The 14,859-nt window shown below is 44.4% G+C and overlaps 1 protein-coding gene across 2 annotated transcripts in view; it reads right to left on the bottom strand.

The window, feature by feature from the left end:
* LOC129002909 (E3 ubiquitin-protein ligase Ubr3-like) overlaps positions 1-14,859 on the bottom strand; it is an 89,743-nt gene that overhangs the window by 19,379 nt on the left and 55,505 nt on the right. For both annotated transcript variants that reach the window (XM_054431026.1, XM_054431025.1), the window contains exon 16: positions 14,543-14,696. In XM_054431026.1, the coding sequence (XP_054287001.1) occupies positions 14,543-14,696 (154 nt within the window). The remainder of the gene's footprint in view (positions 1-14,542; positions 14,697-14,859) is intronic.

Below are 14,859 nucleotides of genomic sequence, written 5' to 3' on the forward strand. Positions count from 1 at the left end.
CGTCAGTGTTATTGCAAGAGATCGATGGTGTTAGATTTCCAGTACATTATTACTCTAAGAAGTTTACAAAGCAGGAACTAAACCTTACTGTTTACGAAAAGGAAGCATTAGCAGTTGTACTGTCGATTCAAAAGTTTAGGAGTTACCTGGAAGTTATGCCATTCTATTTAGAGACGGACAATCAAAGTTTATCTTGGGTTTTATCACACCACAATAAGTTAGGTAAATTGGGACGCTGGACAGAGTTAATATTGGGGTTACCTTTCAAAGTAAAGCACATTAAAGGTAAGGATAATAAGATTGCGGATTGCTTGTCTAGGATGTTTGAGGGATATCCCAATATTGAAGTCGAAAGTGAGATGTCAGATGATCAGATAAATGAGTTGGTAAATAACCTGAGTTGTGTAATGAATAAGGAAGTCAGCCTTAGAAATGTAATTAATAACTTAACTGATTATCCAGCAGCCTTTACTGACATACGTGAGCACCAACGAAAAGATGAGAGCCTTTCAAAGATAATAGACCAGATACAGAATGGTGATAAGGTGTCACCATACACGATGAGTCAGGGAGTGTTATTATTCAAACCACCGAATAAAGTAAAAGGTCGGATTGTAGTTCCGGAAGCAATGAAAGATATGGTATTACATTATTTTCACAACAGCGTTAGCACAGGGTGTCATTTAGGTATTTCTAAAACAGCGAATAAGATAAAGCATATATTTTTCTGGGAAAGGATGTTAGATGACATAAGAAATTATGTAAGAAAGTGTGAGGAATGCTCTAGGTCTAAACAATGTCAGCGTACGTATCATGGAGAAATAGTAGATTACCAAGCTTCAAAACCTATGAATAAACTGTATATTGACATTGCAGGTAGTTTCCCGAGGAGTAAGATAGGCAATAGTATGTTGTTAGTGGTAGTAGATGATTTCACTAAGTATGTCTGGTTAGTTCCATTAAGAGATGCAAAAACACGCAATATTGTTAAGGCATTGGAAACACAGGTTTTTAAACATGTAGGAACACCTGAGATGATTGTTTGTGATAATGCTGCTTACTTTAGAGGAAATGAGTTTAAGAATTTCTGTTTCAAATATGGTGTGAAATTACACAGGATTGTGGCGTATAATGCAAAGTCGAATAAGAGCGAGCGCTACATAAAAACTGTAAAAGGTAGCATGGTAGCTCTACATCACGATTGCCATGACAGCTGGGATAGTAATTTGCATTATGTACAGTTAGCAATAAATACTGCTGTAAATGATGTAACCAAACACACGGCATTTGAACTTATGTACAACTTTGAGCCAAATTGTAGTTTGTCGACATTGTGGAAGGTAAAGGAGTTACTCGGCGATGCAACTGATAAGGGAGGTATAAAGGCCAAGTTTAGTACTGCGATAAGAAATCTAAGGCTTGCTCACGCTAAAACCAAGGAACGGAGGTTAGTAAAAGAAGGAAGTAAACATCCATTTAAGTTGTTTGACGAAGTGTATGTAAGGCTTCACCATATTAGTAACAAGGCAGCCAAGTTCCAAGCAAAACTTGCATACAAATGGTCCGAAAAGTTTAGGATTATCCATTTCTTGACACCTGTAACCGTATTATTGCAAAAGGTATCAGATTTAAAAATCATTCAAAGAGCGCACCTTGATCAATTAAAGATGGTATAATTAAGTAGGGCAATTATGAGGACATGAGATAAGAAATGATTATATGTACATAGTAACTTATTAGATTTCTGTGAATATTTGTTGTGAAGCCTGAATAATAACGTAGTATTGAACGCCTAAGTGGAAGGTTATCAGCGAAGCCTGAATTAATGACACAAATAATTAATTGATATGGAACGTGAAGCTTGACACTTTAGAGCGAAGCATGACGAGATTATTGTTAGGAACGCAGAATAGACTGAAATCCGATAGTAAACTTTAACAATCAGTAAAAGTGAAAGAATTTATACATTTAAAATGTAAAATGAATGAATTGAATTTTACTACAAAACGATTGGAATTTTTGCTTATCACTCGGACGCGAGTGAATGAAGCAACAAAGGTCTTATCTCTTCTTCACGCACAGTCTGTAAGAAGGAAGTTACTTGGCCAGGTTTCTTTCTTCATAACAGTGTAAAGAAGACCAATATGTGTGTGTAGTATTTATAATTATGCAAATTTGGAAAATTATTAGAAAAGGGTAGAATTAAGCGTATGTAATTAAAATTATAACATTTCTTATGCCATGTTGATGTTAGATATTAAACTATGTATATAAAATAGGCGCCTATTTAAAAATGTTGTGTTTGCAGTGATGTGTTTTAAACAAATGTAATGTTTCTTGTATTATATTGTAAATAAACATGTGTTAGTTAATAAGAAATTTTGAGACCTATGAGAAGGAAGTAATGCGTATATTGGTATTTCATCAATTCATGTTATGAGATAGTAAGATTAGCAATGTAATCCAGGCTACTAACATGAAGTTTTAAATGAACTGAAAATGAAGTTTGACAATTGTATCAAATAATTGAGTAAAATGATGAGTAATGAAAGGGGAGGAGATGTAAGCAACCTGAAATAAGCGCGCTGCGGAGGACGCGACCTTGATAATTGGGTCAGATGTTTGATAAGAGATAATGCAAGCGGAAAGGTTTGTTTACTTTTCAATGTCTGTGGTTTGAGGTCGTCGAACCGTGTTGTTTAAGGAGCTTAGGGTGTGGATTATGACACCGAAAAAAAAAAAAGGCGAGAACAAAAAAATGTGTTTTATTTTGATTTGCAAAACAATATTTTTTGTTTGAAAGGGGAGATTTGTCACGATTGTGACAGAAATTATATTTTATTTTCATATGTTATAAGGAAATAGAATTGAATGTTAATACAAATCCTGGAAAAACTAGAAGAAACCGGTTTTCTTAGTTCAAGTCGATACCAGCATTGATAACTGCAAACGCGCAGTCTGGTGGCAAGTGTTCGAGACGAGGTTTAGGGTAGCGATGATTCATAATTTGGAGGAGAATCACGTTGTTTCAATCTCATTTTGCGTAGTTGTGGCCGACAGTCAACTTGTTCCCTCGATTTGGAGGTATGTAATGCAAATAATTAACCAATTTATGTTTTAAGGTTATTCCAGGAAAAATCAGTACAACTTCAATTTGTAAATATATAACTAAGCATATTTTTGGTAAACCAATAATATTTTTTTTTTTACTTAAATTTTGATAGATATGAAGATTGAACACCACGTGTTTTTGGCTCAGGTTTTAACGAGTGTTAAAAAATTGTTTTAGCTTTGTATCTTAAAAGGGATTAAACTTAAAGAGCATTGTGTCAATCTAAATGATTTTTATAACTATCAGTAACTGTTCAGAGAGAATATTTCGATTAAATTTTATTTTTTAAGGTAAAATTAGGTTGGTTTCAAAGTCATGTTCTAGTTGAACCGACAGGATTTTAATATTGTTTTAGTTTGGGGTAGTTATTAAGGATTTGTCTAAACAGTTATTTATTTCGATATGGAAGAAGGATATGTTTAATTTAGGCTATTTGTGTTTAATTAAAATGTCACAGTAAACTGATTTAGTAATTCGTTAAAGAATCAAGATGTATTAGACACATGTTTGAGACAGCTGATTAAAAATTACTTTGTGGTCAATTTTGTGACGTAATTTTCCTGGCGGACGACAAGTGGGAAATTACGCCACCGGTAAGAAAACGAGATCCCAGGATTCGCCCTAGTCTGGTCGCGGGGAGTTTCCCAGGAGTCGATAGTGATTCGGATAGCCTAACTTTGATAGCCCTGGTTGTCAGAGCTCGAGACGAACGTTGCGGGTTACTAAACACCCTACTCGAAATCACCACTCTAGCCTAGGGCTTGTGGGGAAATAAATAATTTTGACTTGACTCTGTGGGCAAATATCTAAATGACACACTACTAGCTAACTTAACAAATCAACAAGTAAGCTAAGTAGTCACTCCGCTTACCTACGGAGTTACGTCGTTAACCTGAAACAAACAAGGTTAGTACAAGATAGGCCTAACCTAGCCTAACTCCCACAGAGTCTGAATTTACTAGACAAGAAAACGAGTTGGCTTAAGTTGTCCAAGTGAGACACGAAACGGGAGAAAAACTGAAACTAAAAATAAAACTGCTTCAAGAGCTGATACGAAAAAAGAAAAACTAAAACTTCAACTTCCCCACGTGTTCAACTTAAGCAAACTTCTGCAATAATTATCAAGCAGAAACCTGTCTGCTGGGGCCAACTTCGGGGCGTTCGGGAACTTTATAAAGGGGGTTTAAGAATTTAAAAAGAAAGTCCCAAGACGGATTAAGAAACGTTAAGCGAAAATATATTTCACCAACTGCAATACTTTACTAAATTAGTTGGTTAAGGCGTGTGACTAGGTCTGCGTATCAGGCCTAGTCTTCAAGTTCAACCAAGCTTCGTACACGAAAGCTGGTCAAGTAATATACGAAAACCAGAGAAGTTAACTACGAAACTCACCAGTCGACGAAATTATAACCCACTATGTTCCTGCACAAGTTCACTACAAAACTATTCGAACTTAAGCTTTCAGAGCTTGCTGAAACGTAACTTTAAAAACGACGAAGAAATTGAATGAAATCACTTAGAATTCAAGACGAACGAACGAACTCGCGAAAAGCCGGGAATACGAATGACGAAAACTTCACAAAAACTTCTTCTTACTTCACGTTCGTCTCAGAATCGAGACGAAAGTTAAAACGATTCCTGATTGGTCAACGAGTTACCGAAACAAAAAAAAACTGGCAGCGAAGGCAGGCGCATGGTAGCTTTAACAGGCTTACAGCCGCGTACCGCTCAAAGGTGACCTCGCTGCTCATCTTCTCTCCCGTAGCCCGGCCTCAGATGCAGTCGAACAGCCAAACAACCAAACTGACACCAACGTCGTCTGCGGTCTTGGAATTGGAGGTTAGGTACGACGTCAGTTTAGTGTCGCGACTAGGCTTACTCAACAGCTTATGTTTAGCTGTTTAATGTTCGTGGTCTAGATCGTTATATTTTTACCCCCTACACATTTGACCCGTTACACCCCCTCCACACTTCGGAACGAAAAAAAGAAAAACGAGAAAAAGAAAAAAAGCTGTTGAACTTTCCTGCAGATGACACATCAGTAGGGTCGTGGGCAGGAAAAGTTGACAGAAGCCGATGCCGGACCCCATTGGTCCGGCTGCTCCAGGGTGTTGACGACGAAAAGTGGGCGAAATTAGGAATGATGTAGACTGTCTGAGGCCGAGTTGCCTCAGAGGTCTGGACGAAAACGAATCGGGGCGAAGAGTAACCAAAGGTGAAGAGTAGGCGTGGGGTTTACAAAGGTAGGGTAGTACGGCAGGCTCGGAGTCTTGGAAGCGGGGCGAAGAGCTACTCACGAGGATACGTCACCCCCAGACGAGGGTTAGCTATGGCTGCTTGTCGGCAGCTTGACGTGGCCGAAAGGACTGACGAACAACGGATCACCAGACGTCGCTGCGGTTGCGGGATCCTTGCAGACTAGTCACGTGCACAGAAAGGTTTCAAGTCTTTCACGTGAACGACGTGCACTGCAGCAGTATCCTCATCACGTACCTCGTAGAGATTAGTACCTCGACGACCGACCACAATGCAGGGGCCATGATATTTTGGTGCTAATTTCCCTACGATGGCGTCAGCAGCAGAAGACAGGATGTGGAGTCTTCTCATCACCTGCGCGCCAACTTCGTGAGTCACCTCCCTACGACGGAGGTTATAATATGTCGATTGCCTTTTGTAGGCGGCCTTGAGGTTATTGCGTGTCTGCGCGATCAGACGCTGAAAGTCCTCCAGTCGTTTGCGATGGGTCTCACTTAACGAGGGACCTTGGGGAGTTTCGGACACCTCAAACGAAAGGCCACGGACGGCACAGGGAGGCTTCAGTTCACGTCCGAAACACAGCATCGCGGGAGTGAATCCAGTAGAGTCGTGGACAGCTGTGTTAAGGGCGTACTGAAACTCCACTAGGTGGTTGTCCCAAGACCTATGGTTGCCTTTCACGAACTGCGCAATCATAGTCTTCACCACCCGGTTCTGCCTCTCGACTGGGTTCGACTGCGGGCTGTAGGGGGCCGTTGTCTGTAGCGTGATGCCCCACTCAGCAGCCAGTTCTCGAACCAGTTTACCGACGAACTGCGTGCCGTTGTCCGTAATCAACACATCCGGAGCTCCATGTCGAAGTAGGATAGCCTTCAGCTTTGTCACCACATTCTTTGCGGTTGCAGACGCAATGGAGGCGAGTTCCGTCCATTTGCTGAAGGTATCCTGCACCACGAGCAGAAATCGCTGACCCCGTTGTGATCTAGGCAATGGGCCTACCAGGTCAGCAGACACTGCGTACCACGGTCCTTGGGGTTGTCGGAAGTACATTTTCCCAGCTGGTTTCGTTTGGGGTACTTTATAGGCTTGGCATTGGGCGCAAGACCGTACATAGGCCTTCACCTCACGACGCCAGTTAGGCCAAAAGTACTCCCCACCAACTCGGGCTAACGTTTTCTTCACCCCAAGATGTCCTGCCGTAGCCGTGTCGTGGTTTTCGTGCAGCACCACGGATACTTGGTTGCTTGGCACACACACCCTCCATGTCGTAGGTCGATCCTTCCTCGAGACTGCACGGTACAGCTTACCGTCGCGAAGCTGGTATCTCGAGTATCGCCCAGGGTGTTCGCTGACCAGATTGCAAAGGCGGTCATACCAAGCACTGTGGCTGCCCGGCGGGTTACCATCGTTGTCCACGTCGGAAGATGGGTCGTCAGTCTCCTGCTGCGTCGGACCAGGAGCTTCGTGATCGATAACGTCACCCGCCGGATCATCGCCGAGTGAAGGTTCGTCACCTTCAGCATCGGTTAGGCGTCGTAACCGCAACTGTTCCCTAGCACCGCGTCTGGTTAAAACTCCGACCTCAAACGTAGGTTGATCGGGTTCACCAGACGAGCTGGGCACTTCAGGGACCGGCTGACGAGACAGGGCGTCGGCCACTCTGTTTGCTGTCCCCTTGCGGTACCTTATCTCGAAGTCGAATTGCTGCAACTCCATAACCCACCGAGCCAGGCGCCCACTAGGCTCACTGAGCTTAAGCAGCCATTTTAGGGCGACATGGTCGGTTATCGCAATGAAGTGGTAGCCTTCGAGATAAGCCTTGAATTTCCGAACAGCCCACACGAGAGCGAGACACTCCTTCTCGGTAGTTGTGTAGTTCTGTTCGGCCTCAGAGAGTAGCCTACTGGCATACGCAACGACCACTTCTCGGTCGTTTACACTCTGAGTTAACGCTGCTCCCAGGCCATAATTCGAGGCGTCGACCTGGAGCACGAAGGGTTGGCTGAAGTCGGGACAGGCGAGAATCGGGGCCGTCACCAAGGCGTGCTTCAGAGCTTCGAATGCCTTAGTTTGTTCGGGTCCCCAGAGCCACTTGGCGTTCTTCTTCAGCAAACCTCGAAGTGGTATGGTTACCGAAGCGAACTTCTCGACGAATCGCCGATACCACGACGCAAGGCCTAGGAAACTGCGAAGTCCCTTGACGTTCGTGGGTGCGGGGAAATCCTGAATGGCGCGGACCTTCTCAGGATCCGTGGCGATTCCATCTTGGCTCACGATGTGTCCCAGATACTTCAGCTCCCTACGGGCGAAGTGACACTTCTCGGGGTTTAAACGAAGGCCCGCCTCGCGTAGGCGGCGAAAAACAACCCCCAGAAGTTCTAGATGCTCCTCGAAAGACGTCGACACTACCACAAGGTCATCAAGGTACGCGAAGACCTTCGGCTCCAGCTCAGGCCCGATGACTCTATCCAGAAGGCGCTGGAAGGTGGCACCGGCAGAGTGTAGGCCGAACGGCATAACCTTGAACTGAAAAAGGCCTAGGCCTGGCACAGTGAAGGCGGTCACGGGGCGACTGTCGACGGCCAATGGCACTTGCCAGTAGCCTTGCTTCAGGTCCAAGGTACTAATAAACTTGGCCTGCCGGAGCTTCTCAAGGATGGCGTTAATCCTAGGCAGAGGATAGGCGTCCTTGATCGAGGAGTCGTTCACCCTGCGCATGTCGATGCAAAAGCGGTATTTCCCAGTCGACTTCCGGATCAACACGATCGGAGAGCTCCATGGACTCTCGGATGGTTCGATTACATCATCCTTCAGCATGGCAGCTACTTCATCGTTGATGACCGCTTGCATTGCAGGGTTACGAGGGTAGTGGCGCTGTTTGATCGGGACAGCGTTTGGTTTGAGCCGGATGACATGCTCAGTCAACGCCGTGGGTCCCACAACAGCATCGAAGAGAGGAAGTTCTTTCTCGAGAAAATTCTGGAGATGTCGTTCTTCCGTTGACGTCAGCGGTTCCAGTGTGCCCGTCGCACAAGGAAGAGTCGTGGTCGTGTCGAAAGTGCCATCGTGGTTGACGTTTATTCGTATGAGGTTAAGGTTTCGAATACACCTCATACCCAATACGACGTCCGTGGTGAGCCCAGGCACAAAATAGGCTCCGAGTATGAGGTTTTCACCTAAGATCTGGGCCGGGATGTGGTACTTCGTCTCAATCCGACAACGTGTACCATCAGCCATCCTCAGGTCCGCCGAAGATATCTCAGGTTTTACCCCACACTCGTCGAAGTGACGAACAACCTCATCCCCGACGAGGTTTACAACTGCTCCGGTATCCAACAGAGCTTGGAATCTCTTTCCCAGGAGCAAGGTGTCGATAAAAGGTCGGATGTCGGTTGACTCAGATGATTTTCCAGCCGACACGTACGAGGTGCTCACGTAATTGAGCTCGGTAGAGGTCGTAGGTGGCTGCGCTGCGGGCTCACGTGACCTCACTATGCCCGAACCCGATTCAGTGAAGGCCGTTATGTACTGGAGCCATGAGCTCCATTCTTCGGAGGTAGTGCAGCCACGGGACGTGGGCTCAGGCGACCTCCTGCGGCCTGAGTCCGTCTGGCGTTTCCCGCGCGACAACCGCAGCTCGTAGTGGCCACTCCGACTTGTTTGCAGTAGTAACACCGCAACACCTTCGGCTGATCGCAATCTCGGAAGACATGACCGCGTGCATCACAATTCCAGCAGACTGGAGGGTTGCGGTTACTCGATGGTCGGGATGGATTCGTAGACGGTAGGCCCCGGTTTCTATTATTAGGAACGGTGGCTGTCGTATGCTTTGGCTGGTTACCCCCACTCCTTGCAGGGTAATCACCAGTGCGGCCGGTCTTGGGCGAGGTAGGTTGCGGTTTACGGTCGGGCTCAGAATAGTCCATCACCGCAACATCGACGAAACGGTCCATTCGACGCCTGGGCGTGTAGGCCGTCTCAGGCACCAATGCTTGAGCGACCGGAGGGGGAGGGCGGAACAGCTTACGCTCCCGTAGCAGCTCCTCGTATTCGTCGGCTCGCTCGATGAGGTCGGGTAGCGTGACAAAGTCATGACGTCGTATCATGAACTTGTATTCCGGCCTCATGTTCAAGTACACCAGGTCGATAGTTTCCTGGTTAGAGAAAGTGCCGCTCCGTCGGATCAGGGTTGTCAGGGCAATCACAAAATCTTTAAATGCCTCTGTTTCACCCTGAGTGCGCTTCCGTATCTCGTCATCCAAGTGGCGATGATAGCCAGCAGGGAAGAACTGGACCTCGAATGCCCGCCTAAAGTCGAGGAAGGAACGCCACATCATTTTGTTGTTCCTGTACCAGAGGAGAGCTTGGCCATGTAGAAGCGAAGGCAAAGCCTTCAAAACGTCCTCTGGCGACAGAGAGTAGGCCTCGCGCAGCTCCTCTAGACGCTCCAGAAACGAAACCGCATCTCGTCTGCCGTCGAAGCGCAAGTTCCACTTCCGGACCTTGTCACAGAGGGCGGACGACGTTTTAGCAACGTCATCAGGTCGGTCATCACTCCGTAGGACATACGAAGACCGGACACCTCCATATCCATCCCTTGGCCGAGACGGGACTGTGTATCGGGAGGTTAGCGGGTCGATCCCGTGGACTGGAAGCTCGGCGTAGTCCTCCTCACGTCGTGAGCCCCGCTGTTCGAGGTTCAACACCTCGGCTAACGTGTGCTCTAGGCTGCGCATGTCAGCATTGGGCGATAGGCCGAGCATCTGCCGCATGCGGTCCAAAGTGTGACGTACCGGATCGGCATCAGAATTTTCCGGGAGCGAAGACCTCGGAGCGAAGTCGAAGGCATGTCGAGCGTCAGTCAAGTTCTCCAGTCCTGCGAGTGAGGGTTCATGTGATGCCGAGGTGACCGCAGCAGGTGGGCTCTGACGCTGGAACGTAGCAGGGGGTAGGCCTACGAGGCCATAGGTACCGGGTGGCCTCCACGCAGTAGGCTGAGGCATTGACCCCGTTCGGTAGTCGAAAGGCGATGGGCGTGGAGTAGGCTCCTGCATCGAACTCCGGGCCTGGTTATCTAACACCTGGCCAGTCGTAAACACCTCCTCCTGGGAGGTTGGAGAAGACGGTGCACCAGCGTTGCTTCGCCAGTACGTGCAGAGACGTTTGCGCATTTCTGCCAGTGTACCCCGTGATGGCAATTGGTGTCGCGCCATCTCCACCATCAACTGTTGCTTTGACAGCTCATGTATCCAGCCGACACGTGGATCATCCGTTGGGTAGAGCGGAGCAGTATAGCCGGTCGAGGTCACCGGTCGTGTGTACACCGTTGACGTAGTAGTAACTGTTGATGCACACGAGCAGGTAGGGATAACCGATGACGTAGTCACCACGGCCCCAGCCATGGTTAGAACTCCTGGCGTCGTTGTCAAAATTTCAGGGAGTGAGTTAGGCATAGCTGCAAAGTATTAGTGCACAACAAGAAAAACAAAATGGAAAAATAGTTTAAAAAGCTGAAATTGATTAACAATTATGAAAATCCACAATAGGCCTATTTAAATTCAGGCCTAACGTTAAACAGCACTAAATAAGTCCAAACAAGACAACTTTAAAAAAAAAAAAAATTTTTTTTTTTTTTTATAGCCTAAGTCCCAACTAGGTACTCAAAACCCAGAAAATTTGTTAAAATAGGACCAAGTCCAAACTGCTCCAAAATCCAATAATAAAAAGGCTAAAATGCAATAGGCTACTATAAAGTAAACGTTTTACCTAAAATAAATAGGCTATCACACAAATAGGCTAAAATATTTAACGCTAAACACCAATAGGCTTAGGCTAGCAATAGGCTACAACGACGAAACTAGAAAATATGTAGGCCTAAGCTACCTACTAAACTAGAAATGCTAGGCTAGAACGGTAACGTAGAATAAAAAATAACAGTAGGCCTAGGCAAACACTTGATAGGCTAGAGCGGTTAACGTAGGCTAAAATCTTACAACTCGACGTCAGCTGCTACCGCGATCTTAGCTTGAGCTCACCAAGTACTATCAGACTATCCAATCACTGGTCCAACTGCTTCGGGCGCCATTTATGTGACGTAATTTTCCTGGCGGACGACAAGTGGGAAATTACGCCACCGGTAAGAAAACGAGATCCCAGGATTCGCCCTAGTCTGGTCGCGGGGAGTTTCCCAGGAGTCGATAGTGATTCGGATAGCCTAACTTTGATAGCCCTGGTTGTCAGAGCTCGAGACGAACGTTGCGGGTTACTAAACACCCTACTCGAAATCACCACTCTAGCCTAGGGCTTGTGGGGAAATAAATAATTTTGACTTGACTCTGTGGGCAAATATCTAAATGACACACTACTAGCTAACTTAACAAATCAACAAGTAAGCTAAGTAGTCACTCCGCTTACCTACGGAGTTACGTCGTTAACCTGAAACAAACAAGGTTAGTACAAGATAGGCCTAACCTAGCCTAACTCCCACAGAGTCTGAATTTACTAGACAAGAAAACGAGTTGGCTTAAGTTGTCCAAGTGAGACACGAAACGGGAGAAAAACTGAAACTAAAAATAAAACTGCTTCAAGAGCTGATACGAAAAAAGAAAAACTAAAACTTCAACTTCCCCACGTGTTCAACTTAAGCAAACTTCTGCAATAATTATCAAGCAGAAACCTGTCTGCTGGGGCCAACTTCGGGGCGTTCGGGAACTTTATAAAGGGGGTTTAAGAATTTAAAAAGAAAGTCCCAAGACGGATTAAGAAACGTTAAGCGAAAATATATTTCACCAACTGCAATACTTTACTAAATTAGTTGGTTAAGGCGTGTGACTAGGTCTGCGTATCAGGCCTAGTCTTCAAGTTCAACCAAGCTTCGTACACGAAAGCTGGTCAAGTAATATACGAAAACCAGAGAAGTTAACTACGAAACTCACCAGTCGACGAAATTATAACCCACTATGTTCCTGCACAAGTTCACTACAAAACTATTCGAACTTAAGCTTTCAGAGCTTGCTGAAACGTAACTTTAAAAACGACGAAGAAATTGAATGAAATCACTTAGAATTCAAGACGAACGAACGAACTCGCGAAAAGCCGGGAATACGAATGACGAAAACTTCACAAAAACTTCTTCTTACTTCACGTTCGTCTCAGAATCGAGACGAAAGTTAAAACGATTCCTGATTGGTCAACGAGTTACCGAAACAAAAAAAAACTGGCAGCGAAGGCAGGCGCATGGTAGCTTTAACAGGCTTACAGCCGCGTACCGCTCAAAGGTGACCTCGCTGCTCATCTTCTCTCCCGTAGCCCGGCCTCAGATGCAGTCGAACAGCCAAACAACCAAACTGACACCAACGTCGTCTGCGGTCTTGGAATTGGAGGTTAGGTACGACGTCAGTTTAGTGTCGCGACTAGGCTTACTCAACAGCTTATGTTTAGCTGTTTAATGTTCGTGGTCTAGATCGTTATATTTTTACCCCCTACACATTTGACCCGTTACAATTTTACTATTATGTAAATTCAGTAAAAGGTAATATGTTAAAATATTTTATGTTTTGTACTTACGAATGATTTTATTTAAAGGGGTTATTTCAAATGTTTGTCAATGAGAACAGAATGAGAATTATTAGTATTCTATGTTAAAATTTATTGGGGAAACTAGACTTTAGAAACGATTTGTGGGAAAATTAACTTTGCTGGATAGATGTGTGAAAGTATGTGTAACTATACTAAAATAAAGATATTAAAGAAGGGATCCATAGTACGAATTTGGAACATGTCCTAGGGTTCAAGTCCCAGAGTTAAACATCGTCGGAGAGTACACCATCGCCTATCTGTTGTCTGGAGGAGCCTGGACCAGTATCACCTTCTTGGGGGGCCTAACAACCATCTGGGGACTATCTGTTTGCAAACCATGGACGTCTTCCCACCAGTAGACTGTCTCCGGCTCAGATCATCTCACTGAAGCTCCACTAAAGATTGAAGACAGCGTTCGTGAAGTGATGAGTACCCTTCACCATGTTACACATCAATATTTTCAAATTTTATGATTAGGCCTATATATGAGTTGTAAAGTAGGAAAGTATGGACTTTGGAGAGGACAAGAAGTTTTAGGGGAATTTTTTTGTAAGGTTTGATCGATCAAAGAAAGGGGAGGGTAAAATTAAAAGGGGAGGGGGGTTAGTAATGGTTGTAAAGTTTATTTTAGTTTATGTGAAGTAGATAGTTTTGTTTATTTTCTAAGGTTTAACATACTGAACATTTGTTAGTTTTAAGATTTTATTTCATTATATTGGATTTTTACTGGAATAATACGACTTCTTATTTCAGCATGTCCTTCTTGCCTCCTTTCACAGCACGTTATACTTGATCTTAAATTTAAGACACTTAGGTGTGTCAAATATAATAATAATATTAATATATAAAAAGGCTTTAAATTTTCCTTCCATTAAAACCACTCATTTACTTGTTTTGAGATCATTGTTACAAACAGTAGAACCTCTCCTATCCGATATTGGCGTAACCGACTCCTCGGGATATCCGACCTTAGGTCTTATTAAAAGCTATACATATCTATTGAGGCTCAATTTTAAAGTCATACGATTCTCGCCTACAAGCTCGAGAGGCCAAACGCTAAATCAGAAAATTGAGCTCGAGCCGACTTTTACAATCACAACTGCAGGGCTCGTTTGCAAAAATTGTGAAATCAAAAAATTCATGCTTTACTCCAAGACCCTGGAAATCATGTCGATTTGACCATGGTAGACGTCCACGATTTTGCCAGGATCACAGGAGATGATTTTTACATGACCACAGGTAAAAGATTGTAAAATAAATATACTTCTTACTGGTATAAAATTTTCATGGGTTGATGCCCTCGCGACGCTGTACAGTCATACTAAACAAAGTAACTTGTGGTTCATGGAACTCAATAGTCCACAGGGTGGATCAGGAAAACAAAAGTTTAGATGACTAACGATCGGATATTCAAGACTACTAAACATATCTCAACCAAACAATTACTTGTACTGGCACAGTCTACATAAAAAAAAAAAAAAAAAAAAAAAAAAAAAACTACACACTAAACACAATTATTAATACACCTGAATTGAATGTAGAATCCTTGACATCAACAAAACTCTAACTAAACATGATAAACGCGTAGACACTTACTATCACTGTCACAGACAAAGATGGGCTCCGGCAGAGTAATTGACTGGATCACAGTACGGAGGTTGCAAGAGAGCCAGTCCGTCTCAAACCAGTTACCGAGGTCCGTGTCCCTGACGTGTCTCGACTGAGGCGAACTCACCGTTGTCGGGCACAACTGCAAACATACACGTTGTAACTAGATATCAAAGCAAGATGGACTAGATACATTTATCAAATATACAGTTTTAGTTTGTTTGAAAAAATAATTAACACAATGTTGAAAAGCACAAGCTATTTTACATCCTAACTACCACAGGTTGAGCATCATGACACTGGAT

This window comes from Macrosteles quadrilineatus, unplaced genomic scaffold, assembly GCF_028750875.1.
Source record: "Macrosteles quadrilineatus isolate MER2022 unplaced genomic scaffold, UCM_ALF_1.0 Scaffold_9__3_contigs__length_116548681, whole genome shotgun sequence".
NCBI lineage: Eukaryota > Metazoa > Arthropoda > Insecta > Hemiptera > Cicadellidae > Macrosteles > Macrosteles quadrilineatus.